Here is a 16,896-nt window from a genome sequence, read left to right on the forward strand (position 1 = left end):
AACAGCCTTTGAAAGGACCTCCAAAAATTGCTGCAATGTTGTGCTCCAGGTTTTTACAGTCGTTTATGTAGATATGACATGTTCCTCCAGGGTGTGATTGTATTTCATTAGTCTACCTTTATGCTTGGCCGTTCCTTCCAAACATCCTGGCTTTTGTTATCTTTTAAATCAATTTGCCTTACGGGATTGGGTGCATTATGATATAAGCGTAGACGGCAAAACCGTAGGATTGTGTCGGAGTTGCCCAGGGTCTAATCACAAAACAAGAGTTCATCCTCCCCTAATAATCTAGCAGTCTGACTGCATCCACCTCAGCCCAGTTTCTATGGCAACGTGACATCCCATAGAAACAGGAGTGAGGAGGTATTCACCTCCGAGGGCTGAGGCCACTGTATTGCCGTGACAAGCCCCACTCCCTGTCCTAATGCATTATTTCAAGAGACACAGAGTAACTAAAAAACAGCGGTGTCTTATTTTTCTGGAGAAACATAAAATCGGGCTGCCTGTGTTCATTTTAGTCCTTGGCCAGGTCTAACAAAAGTGTTTTGGATTCGCAAAGTCAACCCTGGCCACCAACCCTGTACGGTATAGTGACCCGTAAACAGCCGAAGAAATGTTTATTAACCAGAAGTATATATGAAGTACTGATCTGTCAGCTATGATGTTAATAAATTACTTTTATTTATTTCTTACGTTTTTGTTAAATAGTTTATTTAACACCAAGTTCTTATATATAAGCTGTTGGTCCCACTCTTCGTGTCTTTAAATAATGTATATATAACTATAAGTGTATGGTGTACGTTGTTTTTGCATCGATGCTATTGATTTTATTAATATTTATTTAGTTAACAAAGTGGAATCAAGTCCATTATCCCTTAGGAAAATTATCTAGTGTTTTATTACAGTAAAATTATAGTAGCCATGCTTTTGGCAGATTGTTTAACAATTGTATTACCCAAGTTTTACAACGAATTAACCATTAAATTGTGGTGAGACCATAGTATATTCGGTCTTACTGCGATTTTACTACAAAAAACGGTGGTTACTATAGTTTATTTCAGATACTGTGTAGTCCCATGCAGAAGTCACCTGCAGCAGGAATGATGACGTGACACAGGGGGCGTTCCGCACAAGTGCAGGTGCAACAGCTCTCCAGCATTCATTACGCACACAGTGCGCTTACTGTTGTGTGTACTGTCCTCTAGTAGTCGGTATATCGGTGTAGTACGTAAAGAAACTCAAGAAGCGGGCGAAACTATTCGGATATTTGGAACGGAACAAACGGACACTTGTTTAATCTGTTATTACCGCATTCGGTCGAGTCAAACATGATTCTTTTCAGATCGGCTGTAACCCCGCTCATCCCCCGCTGAAAATCGCTCGTTTAGGAGGATTTTGTTTAACAGGGACACTTGAAAGACTCTTTGATTTGTCTGTTGATAACCATTATCTGCTTCACGCGTAGTATTAATACGGACGAGAGCGCGCAGAGGACACTCTTCACATGCTGAGCCATGGAGACGCCAACTTCAGCCAAACTTCACACCTGCCTGTCAATATTCACATTTCTGTGCTCGGTCTCGGGTATGTTATATTTACGCTGTTCTGTAAATATTTAGTGTGTGCGGATTGCGGAATACGCTTGGGTTATTTTAATACTTACGCTGTAAATACGTTATTACTTTGGGGAAAGGCAGCATTCCGGTTGTTATGAGAGTCCAAAGGTTAAAAAAGCTTATTGGCCAATAGAGGCCATTGGAAATGAACCATGGTTTTATTATAGGTAAAGTGTATCAAACATGTTTTTGGCGGATTAATTGTCATTACCATATATTTACTATAAACGGGTTAAACTATAGGTAACGTTACTGTAGTAAGACCATAATAAATGTGTGGCTACTATAGTTTGACCGCAAATATAATGGCTACACTTTGGTTATTATAGTGAGGCCAAAGTATATTTTTGGTTACTGTAGTTTTACAGATGGTCGTGAGACTATAGAAAACGTGGTTACTGGAGTAAAAACATTGTTCATTTTCATAAGCGAAAAGCTGTTTTATTCTAAAAATATCCAGAGAAAATATGTATTTTTTTTCAGCTATGCTTTTTTAGCCACCTTCAAGAATGTATCAGTACTATAAGATGGTAAAACAACAACACGCCGCGATCATTTCTCTTATTTTCACCTCACACTTTGTTAACTAGGTTACTGAATTATCACACCCCATACACACATACACACTATTACTAAATGTCCCACATTGGTGAAATGACACCCAGTTTACAGGTAGAATTACATGCCCTTATAAAACACTGTTTTCCAAACACAGCTCTTATCACAGGCAGACTGGTTTCTGCCTAGGTGTGGTCAGATATGCTTATGGAACCATTTTACAAGCTGCTTTTCTAGGCAATAATGTAATTTTCCCTAAATTATTTTTGTGTGAAGTACAAACAATTGATATTGTTTTGATTTGAGTGATTTAAATGTGTCATTCTTAAGGAACAGGATGTGTGTGAACTATTGGGGTACTGAGATTGGCTATGATCTTTGTTTTTCTGCATGCTCTTGCAGGTGCATCCTTCTCTCCGCTATGCCCGGAAAGAGGGAAATGGTGGAAAATTATGTGAAGTGGTTTAACAGCAGGGTATTGGCATGAATGGCACTATCATTAGATCCTGGAGAAAAAAGTAGTTGACTGATTGACTAGTGTTAAGACACAGGGCATCTTTTGAATTCTCACTTGAATCAAGCTGATCTTATCAATATTCAAGTATGCTGTTGTTCTTTCTGTACTGCGGTTAAGTCAGATACATTTTTAAGGGACTGACAGTTTCCTTTAGTTGACTTTCTGTTTTAAAGGATTAGTTTATACAAATAGGAGATTTAATCATCATTTATTCATTGATGGTGCTCTTTTTTTATTTACAAATCTGAGGCGGTCAGCTTCTAAAACTCAATGATGTTAACAAGCTACAGTAAGGGGTTTGGAATGACACTGGGATTAGTAAACTATTCATTTTTTGATGATGCTTTTAAGTTTGTTTAGTATTATGTTTGAATTAATGATGGTGTCAGTCAAGATCCAAAGAACTTTTATCATACTTGTTAACTTTCTAGTTTGTTGCTACTGTAAAAGTGTTAACCGCTTGTGAAGTGTAGCTACAGTTGTTTCTAACACAAATTGACTAAGCCTTCTGGAAGGCAGATGTGGGGAAAAACACTATCGCAGGTGGCTAAGCCAGGTGGCTAAACCAGATGGCTGGGGTAAATTTAGTTTCGAAGAACATCATAGGTTATCATAATCCTGCATTGCTTTGCAGGCTTGTACAAGACAAAGCGAGCATGGTATTGAAGAAATCCCTTGTTGGCCTTTTGGCAACAGTGGCATGAACAAAGTAAATTCAGAACAAAAGTCGAGTTTGTCCTGTCTGTGTATTTATAATATGTGTGTGTATATAGAATCATAACGACTCCAATAGGCAAGATTGAAGCTCCAACGGAAAATTAGTTTGTTAAACAAAAGCTTTTGTGTTGAAAAAAATGCACATGCAGTGGTGCACATATGGACACTTTAGTTAAAATATTGTTAAAATAAATTTACATGTACACTTTATGCAAAAAATTCATACATTAAATACCTTGTGTGTGTGTGTGTATGTGTGTGCATGCGTGCGTCCGTATGTTTGTAATATGTATAATATAGGGTTTGGGTGTAATGTGTTGCATTTGTGCCAGGTTGGTTAGTATTTGGTGTTATGTGTATGTCGTCCCTTATACGGAAGTGAGAAGTGTCCCTCTCTCTCCATGCTGTTTCCCTAGAGGAGCATGTTCAGTGCAGCCCAGGGTCATGAGAAAACCAGTGGGCGACTTTCCCAACTCTCTTCCTGACCTATTGACATTTGTGGAAATACACACAAACACACACATATGTGCACTTGTGTGTGATATCTATTTTCAAAAGACATACAGTACCACATGCGTTTGGTAGAGAGGAGTAGTTTGAAGGACATTATTTGCCATTTTCTTTGATAATTATGCTTTTATGTGGACAAAATGTAAAATTATAATGTGTTCTAATGCGTTTTATTGTCTTTTTGTCGCATCGTGCCGCTGTCTACAACAGACGCGACATGACACACATCTTGTTCTAGTTGGATTGTTGAGCCGCATCCAGTGTGGATAAAATGTATGGTGCCGCTTCCGGTATAGACACTGTGTGGAGAAAATAAAATCACATAAGGTAAATAAGTTGATACTGAATAAAAATTTGTGAATAAATTTTTTTTGACAAAAATGTTCCAAGGCTGTAAAATGAATAAATGATGATTAAATCTCCTATTTGTATAAACTAATCCTTTAAAACAGAAAGTCAACAACTAAAGGAAACTGTCAGTCCCTTAAAAATGTATCTGACTTAACCGCAGGACACAAAGAACAACAGCATACTTGAGTATTGATAAGATCAGCTTGATTCAAGTGAGAATTCAAAAGATGCCCTGTGTCTTAACACTAGTCAATCAGTCAACTACTTTTTTTCTCCTGTAGTTGTGGATAATTCCGGTGGATATTTTCTTTTTGCTCCACAAATATCATTTTTAATACTTGTGCACAATTATTAGTGAATGCGACACATGGAGTTTAGTAGTGAATCCGAGAGGAAATCGTGCGTTCATCGTCTCAAATGAACTGAATGTGCTGTGGTGACAGGTTGTCACGACGATGTGTCATTTTTTTTGTACAGAACTCATTCAGGGTAATGATTCTGCTCTGTTCCCAGTCTTGAGTGTGTGATGAGAAAACGGGGAGAGAGAAAGAGGGATGGAGAGAGGTAACCTTTGTGATCTGTGAGAGATGTATGAATCTCACAAGACATAGAACCTGTTAGGAAAATGTTTTACATGTAATATTTAATTAAATATTTTTAAAAATATTAATTATTTTACCTTCAAATCACTACATAAATCCACTAAATATAAAAACCTTTGTTGTGTCTGTTAAAGTAGGCTATTAAGCTTTTTATAACATATTGCCATCAAACGATGATGGTGATTTCCAAAAGTGCATTTAATGTACCTCAGGCTAGAAGTAATCTTGGTGAGCTAGCTGAGCTTCTGTAGAGGAAGTGACAGAGTAATTACCACGTCTGAAATCCAGCTTAATCTCACATTCTCGCTCAGGAATCAGCCAGTCCTAAAAGTGACGGGATTTCACTACCTATCCTGCAGTCAGATTCTCACCTGCAGCTTTCTCTCTCTCCAGTCTTATTTTTTATTGGTATAATATATATTCATCAATCTTCAATTTATTTATGTTTAATGTAACAATGTTTGAAGGCTGTTTGAGAAAGAGATTCTTTCTAACCATTGAGACACAGTAAAACAGATAATACACAATTATGTATTAGAAATACAGTTATTAAAGTCAATTAGGCATATTCAGTCAAAACTTGAAATGTAAATTCTCTGAGAATGTATTTATTAGAATATACAATACAATAAGTTTCATTTATATAGCACAATTTAAAAACACCCGAAGGTGACCAGAGTGTTTTACATTAATCAATTTTAAAACAAACAACACAAAATTACAATCAATAAAACACAATAAGACACAAGCTGTAACATAGGTGAAGGTTCCTAAAAAAGTATTGTAAAACAATAGATCAGGGAATATTAAACTCCAGATAAAATAATGCTGCGTTCAGATTATAAGTGACTTTGTCGCTGTAAGTCGCCAGTGAGTGTTCTCATTAGTGGTTGCCTTAGTGACGGCATCAACTGATCAAGTTAGCTCTACAATCTTTCTTTGTTATGGATGTGACAAAAAAGGAAGTACGATTTTAGACAGAACATACTCTTTATTAAAATGTGCAAACCGGCAGCAATAATACTCAACAAATGGAGAAGGAATGGTTCTTTATAGAACATTAAATAACTATATTTACTATACTTTCATTATCATGTGTCCATTTATGAGGAATATGGTCCTGTGACAATTCACTTACCAGACTATGGAGAACTGTGCGTTAAAAACAAAACAAAAGACATATCAAGACATTAATGTTGACATCTGACCTATCAGTAAAAACCTATTTCTTAATATCTAAAGGTTGACATTTACATGGAATTGCCTATTTGTGTGTTGTGATGATAATAAATAAATAACATCTTATGTTAATATAGGCACCATTTAAGTGACAATACTGTGTGTCTCTTGTTTTTTCATATAACACACTGCAAGATACATTTACAGAGGTTTCTGTTCTTTTTTCCACTTGTTTGGTGATGACGGGTTTTGTTATATGTTGTGGGGTAACAGTGTGCTGGATAAGCTGTTTGGGTAAAATGCAGCACTTCTTTAGAGAGATGGACTCATAAACATGAGGGTAAAAGTGGATTCTTACACAAGAGAAATAAAGAGAGATGTAGACTTGCCCTGTCACAGAGGTTGTGCCCAACTGTCAGCCCATCAGCCATTAGAGGATATAAAGCCTTAGTTTGTAGCTCATCAGCAGTATTTCAGCTTCTGTGGCTAGATACAGCCACCAAAACCTCATTATTGTAAAACCCAGTTAAAACACCCTGACACACAGTTATTTATGACCTTCGAGAACGGTGATCTTCCCATAATAACACACTCGTACCTCAGACTTTAAGTGAGGGGTCCTGAACCTGTGTTGACATTCTGGTGACTATAACAATAATTTTGGTGCTGTTCTTATTATAAGCTGTAATTATATCGTCTCTAAAGGGGGTTTTAGGATCACTGGCGCACACCAGTGTTTTGAAGCATCTAGACTTCATTATGTTAATGACACCTCAGTGTTTTTATTTTCCCATCGGGCTTTCAGAGATAAAGAGTAAAGAAAGACACCCACTCAGAGCCATTTCACAAGTAAAATGAATGAACGTTGATTTAATATGCATGTTGTTTTATTATTCTCCAGTCTATTGACAGACCACTTCATTTATTCTCCCCCAAATGCTAAATATCTTTATGTTTCCCAGGGATCTTGAGCTAATTCAGTTAAGGGTATCAGGAGTTTTGATTGTTCCCTGATATGATCTTGAACTTGATTTGGTGTATTATAGCCGATAACAGCAAATGTAAATTCCACAAATCCAAAAGAAAACATCACTTTTGGCCACTAAAGTCGCAGTTTCTGTTAATGACCCAACGGCCGATACCCCACATGCGTATTCCCTAAATAGGGAGGATTGATCCAGGGGGCCAAGCCTTAGGCAATGACCTCATGTTTCATGCTCTCGTGTGCTCGGGTTAAATACTCTAAAATGAGATTACAATGTTTACTTTTTAAACCCTATTGTTTAGCAGCTGTGCATTTTGTGTCAAGTCTGCACAAATACGAAAATGTATATTATATAAAAATGTAGTGTTTAAAAGACTAATGCCTACATTTTCTTCAAATTCATATATTGGCATCAATGATTATTGGTCCTCTCTCTGACATTTAGCGAGTGCGCTTCTTTCCTCATTAGTGACTGATCATTACCGTCATTGATTTTCTCACTTAAACCTTTTAGTCATTAATGAAGATCCTCATTGGCTCATTAGGGAGATATTTTTGGCTTGTAGAAAGAATGTTTGGATTTCTGCAAGTTTGGAAGTATTTCTATTCATTGCTGCCAATACAGTAGGTCTATCAATGTTACATGTTCATTTAGTTCAATTAATTATAACCACATTCGCAGGGAGCCACACGTTCGCAAGATGGAGGGCGTCACAGGTGTCTCGAAATGCTGCTTAAAAACATTTTCAAGATGCAATTTGCTAAAAAAACAGCACGATGAAATGCAACAGCCAACTAAAACTAATCTGCAAGAGTACACAGAGCAAACACTAAAATTAAAAGAAGAGAAACAAGAAAATAGCAGTATATAATTGTTTTAAATGTATTTCATTTAAAATTAACCATAATGGCAATTTTTCCCCTGATTTTATTTCTAAAATAACTGAATATTTCTGCAATTTATGATAATATCTAAAGGGGATGAAGCTGTATTTGCATTCTACTGAGCTAATATCTCACATGCTGTTGCTTCCATCAGTTACATCAAGCGTGCACTTTACAGGCAGGGTGCCGCAACATGATGTGATATGTAGCATTGAGGCACGCACATGTCTGGTGTGTGTGATTGTGTATTTGAAGTTATCTTCCGCAACATCGATCAGCGCTTAAACATTAAAAACTCTACTTGACACCTCATCACAAGGAGGAAACATCCTCTATCCCAGAATGCACTGCTCATTACTTGAGACTCACACTTTATGAATTGAAGCCAACCCGAGGCCATCGATATTCCATCCAAACAGAGTTGTGGAATTCTCAGGTCTACTCGAGTCGACGCCCTGTGTTTGGCACTTAAGCCCTGGCTTTCGATCCTCCTCCAAGCTCAACCACAGATCACTTTCTCCACCACAATCTCGGTAGTAACATTTCTTTTTTTAATACGTATCCATTTGTTCCTCATTAATATGACCAATGCTCTATGCATCCTTCAATTCCCAGTATCCTCTTGACATTTGTGGAAACACTTCGAAAAATAATAGCCCAGGATCCCCCAACAGAACGCTGTTTCCAAAAACACATTAAAGTGGATGAGAGAGCGGCCTCGCTTTTAGCCTGTGCCCAATCCATTACTGGCAGTCAGTCATTAGACATTCATTCCCCCTCAAAACTCAGAACATAATCAGAACAGGAGGCGCACCAGAGTTCATCTTTCCATCGGTTTTAAAATAGCCCGAGCTGTCAGGAGCGGTCCTGCTCTTTTCCTCCACTATCGATAATTCAGGGTCCTAATTACTGTGTGATACATAATAGAGATCTTAATGAAAACCTGTGAATGTTCATTTAAACACATTCACCTTTAGCCTTCCTCCTCTCAGAGAACGACAGCCACGAAGAGCTTCAGAATACTAATGAGATTGGGAATAATTGAATTCACAGCCTCTGTGTTCTGGATTTGTGGAATTTTTAAATCACATTTTGAAGAGTTTAAGTGGCAAATACTTGTAATATTGATTTGCATTATTTGTTTAGAACTGTTTTGTTAAAGACATTGAGATTCCGTTGATGAATTAAGCAGATCTTTTAATTGACAGATAGTCCTTGTTATGTACAGTAGAAGATAATATAATGTTGTTATGTTCTATGAGTGCAGTGTGATACACTGACTAGCCATTGTATTGTGCCTTTCCACAGCTGAAGAGCAGTAATGACCAACTAGCGTCCAATACTTATAACTTTTTCATTCTTTGTGTTATTTCAAATATGTTTTAGGATAAGATGTCTGAATAATCCTGTTGGTTGCCAACATGTGACCTGTGTCATTATTTAATTGTGTGCCTTAACTGCTTCTTTTTTGTGTTTGGTTTAATTTTTATTGTGACAACTCAATTTTTTTATAGAAAGTTAAATAAAACCTTTAATGACATCAATTATTTAACAAAACCGAAAAGTGGTGGATAGATAAAAAGAAATAGATCTGTTATTTGAATTTCATTTCTTATATTTAATTCAATTAAAAAGATCATGACATAAATCATGATGCATTCAAATTAACCCAGTATTGAATATAGACGGTTTTAGCAGAAACAACAAACAATTGTTTTGAGGCTGGCCCAAACTTAACATCCGGTAGACATGAGCAAACAATCTACTGTTGAGTATTTTATATTAAAAAATAAAATATAAAATTTATATAAAAGAAATTATTATATTATAACCAAACATAGACCATAAGTTAACTTCATGCCAAGTGTATGCGTCCGATGAAACCGTCTTTGGACCAATACATTTTGTCAAGAATGTGAAATACCAGCAGATCCTGTTTTGTATCAGAGAGTCCTGAAGTGAGGTGTCTAATAAAAACACAGTCAAATCAGGAGCTCAGGATCTTTCTGTTTAATCGAGCCTGCGAGGATTAAGGGTGGATTACTTAAATTGTATTTTGTAAATTGGCATTGTAAAGTATCAGCAAATTAGCTAGTGTGTTTAATCCGAGAATAGGACAGTATGTGTGTCTGTATGTTTTGAGTGTGGTTCTTTTAAGAGTGTGTCTTTAAGAATATTTTCAGGTTTTCTTGATGCACCGAGATCTGCATGAATGCAGATTAATATATACCATCTTTATCAAAGTTTTATTCTGTGGTGTACTAAATAACTACTGAATATTACATCTTGTGCAAGTTGATTATGTGAAGGAAATCATTCTCCACAGAGAAGATTTGAAATGCACATTGACAGAGGATTACCACAAGCCTGAAAGATTGTGTGCACTCAACTACTTTGAATCTCACACATTTGAAATGCTAAGCATATGATTTTATGATAAATCTTCAGATTTTCATTTAATATTTAACAGTCGTATTTTAGCTCCAAGATTTTTTTAATCTGGTTTATTTGTAGTTTGTTTTGACCATGAGTGACCGGCACAGGTTTGAGCTGATAAACCTGCATACGGGTGATAAGTTGTGCTCTAACTCAAGTGAGGCTTTCCGTTTCTGGTGGCACAATGAAGGTAAATCTCATGCCACTCAAGCTCATGACTGAATGAGCAAAATAACTTCTGCAAATAAAAGTCTTAAAGTAGAACACCTTGTGTATTATTTATTAATGCAGTGGATCTTGCTTAAAGTTATTTCATCATGGCAGCGAAGTATGAAAGTTTGTTCTGGTTGTCTGATCACATTGTCACAGGGCGGACAACGGCGAGTAGGTTTATGATGGTTCAGTCGGAGGGAACAGACTGTGGTGATCAACTCACATTTGGTCAGTGTGCTGTTGTGGGTTAGATGGATTTTAAAGGCGTTAATGTAAATTCACACAGGACATTATTAAAAATAAGAAATCCTCTTCTGAGGATAGGTATTTCTCCAACTTGTATTGTACAGTATGGTGTATTGTTTGAGCAGAGACTAACATATATTACCTTTTTACTTTATAAATATCTTGACTATAATGCTTAACTCTTTAGATTTTCAGTGTTTCTGATCATTTAGAAAAAGGCAGAAATAAAGGCCTAGATATTACTTTCAAAAGAATCCAGGCCTTTAGAAAACAATCAGTTAATGGGTGGGTGTAAAATGTTTTACATCAGGAAAGATTCAATTGGTATTATTGTGACAGTGTACTGTTTCTCAAAAATTAAAGTCACCGATTTGTATCTTCTCTTCCATAACAATTTAGAACTTGCATCACTGTGGTTTCATCAATGTTGTTTACATCAGGATCTTTTATATCAAAATCTGTGTGTTAATGTCTTCCAAGTAATTAAAAATGTCACATACAATCCAGTTTTAAAATGCCGTTGTCTGAGCGATGCTTCATAATGAGATTGTTTGCTTAATTTTTAATCATCACATCTTAATTGTGGTCAGAAGTGTTACAAATAACAATAACATGGTTTAGGAATATGATTTTTTTTAATGCTCTCTGTAGGCGCTGTGGTAAACCAGTTATTGTTTTCGTTCGAAGGACTTCATGTTAAATTGTCAACATCGTGCTGATATCGTAATGTTCTCAGTGCTAGGCTTTTTTTTGCTAAAAATATTTGTTGAGGCGATAATCAGCTGAGGTGAAAAGAGAATGACATAAATTAGATGAAGCTTGTTTTTTTCTTTAAAGGTTCAGTTTTCCCAGTCACCCAAAAATCAACTATTGAATTGAATTTTTTTGAAGCGACGAAAATACTTTATGTGCGAAAATACAAACTTTAATTGATATATTCTCCTCTGTCTTGTCAGTGTATGTCGTGCGTTCACGAGAGCACTTCTTTGTCTTCTTCTTGGACGAGAGCACTTTTGCGTTGTGAGTCATGCGGCGTTCGGCGCACAAACCTAATATCTCTCGTGAACACGAACATAAAGTCAAAAATAAAAATAATGAGCCACTATGCGCGGATGGACCAGGTTAACAATGTCTTTAGTACTTTTCTGGACCTTGGCAAAACATGACACCATGAGGTCTATGAGGAGGCCTGGAAATCTCTCGGATGTCACCTAAATATCTAAATTTGTGCACTGATGCCGGAAGTTGTCTAAACATGTTAAACGTCATGCGGGGAGTAAAAAAATCACACAATGATTTTTGGGTGAAATTCCCCTTTAATGTGAACTAACAAAAACCACCTCTAAAAGAGAAAAGAGAGATCTACATGGGTGCCCAGTGGTTTGTGCCATGTAAAAGCATTTTAAGTATCCTAGAAACTAGAAAGTTATGTTTTTTAATACAGAGCAAGTAGAAACTGGGTGGTCGAGAGAGGGATAGAGAGATAAATCAAGAAAGAGACAACATTTAGGCCTTTCTTCAAACTCTCCACTTCCTCTCGGGCTGGTGGCACTCCCTGATAAGCTCCAGCATTCCCGCATGGAGCTATTCCACTTATCCCTGATCACTTTGATAACAGCACCAAGTAAATGAATACATTTCTCTGCCCTCATCTCAGGAGCGGCGAGTGAGTAATGAAGACGTCAGGGCTGTGATGGAACTTCAGCGAGAGAGAAAACATCCTCAGTCTGATCGATCGTGGTTTAAAAGTCGACTTTCAGCTGCTGTAGTTATTTTTAATATTTTTGCCGATTTATTGAAACACGTTTTTTCGGTCATTGTGAAGGAATAAGATTTGATAGGCCTGCTATAGAGAATAAGATTTTCTTTATGATGCATTAACACGCTAGAGAAAGAAAGTCACTGCAGATTGTCACGGTCTCCATTTAGAAGGTTTGCAATCTAATCTCCGAACGTTTGAAAGGAAATGTGACTCTGTTGCCCAGACCTCCACCCATCCTTCCTGAAAATGGACCCCGGCTGGAAAGAGAGGCCTGAAATGGAACGCTTTGTTGGCCGCCATTGTTTATTGTCCCTCGGGATTCGCTAATACAGAGGGCGGTTATGTCGGCTTTCTGCGTCCGTCTGTGGATTCTTAATGCAAAGGGACAGAAATAAACAATATTACAATTCTGTGACATAAGCTTGTGTTTATTTTAATGGTATGAGTAATAACCAACAAAGTCAGAAAAGGTTGAGAAGCCTTTGTGCGTTACTATAGGTTTTTTAAAGCAATGATGTCACCTTTATGCATGATCATACACAGCTTTGCTATCATTGCATGCACGCAACCCACTTTGCCATGTGCTCTTAAAGGGACAGTGCTATTATTGTGCACTTAGAAAAATAAAGCTTTGTACCAACTAGATGTTAGATGGTGGCAACAGAAATCCAAGTCTAAGAAGTCAAAAAAAAATGTTGAATATAAAATGATATTAATAAGTACTCCTAAACTCTGTGCAAGTCGCTTTGGATAAAAGTGTCTGCTAAATGACAAAATATAATGTAAATGTTAAGAAAATGGCTTATATTAGCTGATAACTAAACTTCTTGATATTGGGGGATTTTAATTGGTTTATCTGGCATAAGAACGGCATACAAACATTATTTGGTTTGGTCCTCCTCGATTATCTGTTCAAAGCTACAGTATACTTTTAGTCTTAAACTTAGCAAGAAAACAACTAATCTGATCCTTGGGACTTATATCACTTGCTTATATTCAGACAGTCACCTTGGCTGTTAGTTGTTTGGTAGTCAAAACAGGTATTTGTGGAGGTTTTTTGTTGAAGTAACCTCTTCGAATGAGTGTGTGTGGTGAGCTGCTTGCTTCTGAAGACAGCTTTGAGCCATGAGAAGATTAAAGGAAAGAGACGAGGCTTAGAGACTGCCAGAGTAGACAGAAACCAATCTTGAGCTACAGGAAAGTGTTGTGGGGGAAGGGGGGTAGTTGGACATCCAAAGATTTATCTCACCTCCAGATGATCATCTTAAAACACACCTACAAAAAGTGCACGTTAGAAGCGACACAGTTTCTCAGCCATACTCATATTGAAATACACAATTTTGAAATACTTCATAGATGTCAGTCTAGCAGCGTTGTGCTAAGTATGGATTCTAGACAGGTGGATTTTTAAAGACAGATACAAGTGCTCAAATTTCTTATAAGAGCAGATCCCAAGCCAGAACTGTGGCCTAATCCATGGTCTGGTTTTGGTAAACTATGTCACTCATTTGGGAGATACAGGTTTGAATCTGGCGTGCAACATACCTTGATCTCATTTCTCATCCAAACAATGCATCTTAATTCTTCCCTTGTCTGCATCTTTTTTCATATTTTTAGTATAAACCAATTCCAATTTTAACTCAACACACATCATCTCACAAAAGCTTTACTTTGGTTGTACATGACACACTGAGGGTTTTATGGCATCTGTTCCTCCTGTATTCAACAATTGGCCCAAGCAACAGTAATAAGCCCATTAGTGGGTTGTAGGTTATAAATCACACCATGATGGGGAAAGAGGGACCAAATACAAGAAGAGAAACCAAGTGTAGTATTTGGTGGTTAAATGAAAAAAGAAAACTCATTTTTTGATGCAATATTAATATTTCAATTACATAGTGAAATATAATGATTAATTACCGCAAATAAGATATTTTATCAGTGGTTGTCTAAAGCCAAGTTCTCACTTACATGATTTACAGTTATAACATTATATCATATTAAGGTATTTTATTGGCTGACGGCATAAAACATAACATTGTATTGTGTGTTTTCATATTTTGCATTTGTATTTAAAAGACGTGTTGATCTTTGGCCATCAAAGGGCTTTGTGTCATGTCGTGGGCAGTATGTTTTCCCACTCATCTAGCCTACCATTCTGATAGATTAATAGTGAGCTGTTCGCTGAGGAAAATATCAATAACTGATAATAGCAGTAATGTTGTGCTGAAGATGTACATGACATTGACAAAAACAATTACTTCAACACTCACAGCAAGTTGTTTTTGTTAAATGTATACAATCGCGTGCCTGCATTTGTTAAGTGGCCACTTCTATCCGGCTCCTATACACGTGTGTTTATGTGATGAGAGGAATTTTTATAATAGGTAGATCATTTCTAGATTTGAGTGTTCAACAGTAAACTTTGCGCCTTGTGGTGTTATCATCTTTATCCTCACTTTGTTTTAGTTTGTTTGGTGCTGTTTTTGTGATTTGCACTTCAGACTGAGGTGTATAGATTCTCTTATCTGTGCCAGTATAAAGCATGGCAGTAGTTGCGAAGGATGCTAAAACTAAATTGAATACATCTTTGTTTAAATAGATATACCAATATAAAAATCTGAATTTCAATATTGCCTAAATATATAAAAATCGTTGCATAAATCTTTGCAAATATATGGTGTGAAAGTTCTCTTTCGCCAGCTCAAGGCAAGATATTAGAAGATCTAGACAGTTGACCATACTCTGGTCCAGCTAAAATGATGTAACTGTTAAGTTAAAAGTTGATTTGTCTAGTGGACAAAAGCACAATTTTATGCATTGATCCCAAAGTGAGATTCTGTGATTTCTTGTAGAGTTGCTAAAAGACATTTTTGGAACCCCTGTCTAGAAGGGCAGAGATGACATGTGCAACCCCACAGCTTGTTCGTTTTAATTTCTGTGCATTCAGCAGGGTCAAGTACACACATCCATCCTCTCTTAGCACTCATTCTCAGTGGGAGTCAGATAAATGCTTGGACTGGTCCTAGTGGACCTGTGTGTGTAGGGCTTTCTCATTTCAAATTCATTGCTGCTCGATGTCAGATTGCTCACCCTAGTGCAAATAACTTTTCTTTGGAACCTTCTAAACAAAAAAATCACACTAAAGCGCCACCAGCTTGTGTCAAGAGAGACTCACTTCTGTGGGTCTGTAGTATTTCAGTTTTTTTCATGATCTAAAACGTGATGTTTTTTTTCCTTTTTAGCTAGTCGTAACATGTACTTACGTTTCTGGATTTCTAACTACTGTAATGCCATGCAACACAGATTTCAGTCAATGTCAGCAGTTATTTTGAAAACGACTTTGAAGTCTAGACTGGATTTGGTTTAACACATGCTTTGAATTTGTTTGGTTGAGGTCAGGACTCGGAGGGGTGTCATATTTAAAACCTACAATGTCGACCTGGATGAGTAATAAACTAGTTAAACGATTTTCAAAATTATACAGTCTCAAGATTAAATGTATGCTTTCATGCAAGTGGAAGGATTATGACACGGGTTACTATAACTTTGTCATAGTACATATACGCATTTGGCAGAAGCTTTTATTCCAATGCGACTTACATTGCATTATCCTATACATTTATACATAGGTATATACATAGGAATCTGCAATCCCATGGGATCAAACCCACAACCTTGCGTTGTTAACGCAATGCTCTTACCACTGAGCTACAGGAAAGCTGTAAAACACCTGGATGATGAATAAGCATCATTTGCTCTTTTATGGCATCATCTGTGATGTAATTGTTTTATGACATCAGGGATTAAATTGAAATATTTTAATGATTCTTCTCGCTGTTTCAACCTCAAAATTTACAGTAAATGAAACTTTTTGGAAACTTAGTATAGAGAGCAAAAAAAGTATAGGGTGCTTGTATACTATACTATTCCAAGTATAGACTATTTTGTTAAATGTAAACCACACTGGTCCAGAATCACTTCCTGTTTCAGTTGTTTGCTTTTTAACATTGTGTTTTAGTTCTTTATGTTCTTTTGGTTGTATTTCTTTGTATTATATTTTTGGGTGGTGTGAATGAAGTGCTTCTGGACCAGTGTATTCAGTATGTACCGTAAACACATATTGTTTTCTGGGGTTTTACACTGAATGTGTGCGATGTGGCAATCGACAGCATTTCATATAGTAAAAGCATTTCTTAAACTTTAAGGAAATGATACATTTTAAAATGTATTTAAAAATCATAACACTTAACAGTGTTATTTTTTTCATTACCATTATCTGTGGCCTTAACTGCCCCTGAAGGAATTTTGACAAGGGT

At 36.6% G+C, this 16,896-nt stretch overlaps 1 protein-coding gene across 1 annotated transcript in view; it reads left to right on the plus strand.

Moving 5' to 3' along the window:
• Positions 1 to 1,139: 1,139 nt before the first annotated feature.
• Positions 1,140 to 16,896, plus strand: part of esama (endothelial cell adhesion molecule a) — a 28,086-nt gene continuing 12,329 nt past the window's right edge. Inside the window, exon 1 of the mRNA XM_079448135.1 lies at positions 1,140 to 1,584. Coding sequence (XP_079304261.1) covers positions 1,515 to 1,584 — 70 coding nt within the window. The 5' untranslated portion in view covers positions 1,140 to 1,514. The remainder of the gene's footprint in view (positions 1,585 to 16,896) is intronic.

Source organism: Barbatula barbatula (genome assembly GCF_947034865.1).
Source record: "Barbatula barbatula genome assembly, chromosome: 24".
In the NCBI taxonomy this organism is placed as follows: domain Eukaryota; kingdom Metazoa; phylum Chordata; class Actinopteri; order Cypriniformes; family Nemacheilidae; genus Barbatula; species Barbatula barbatula.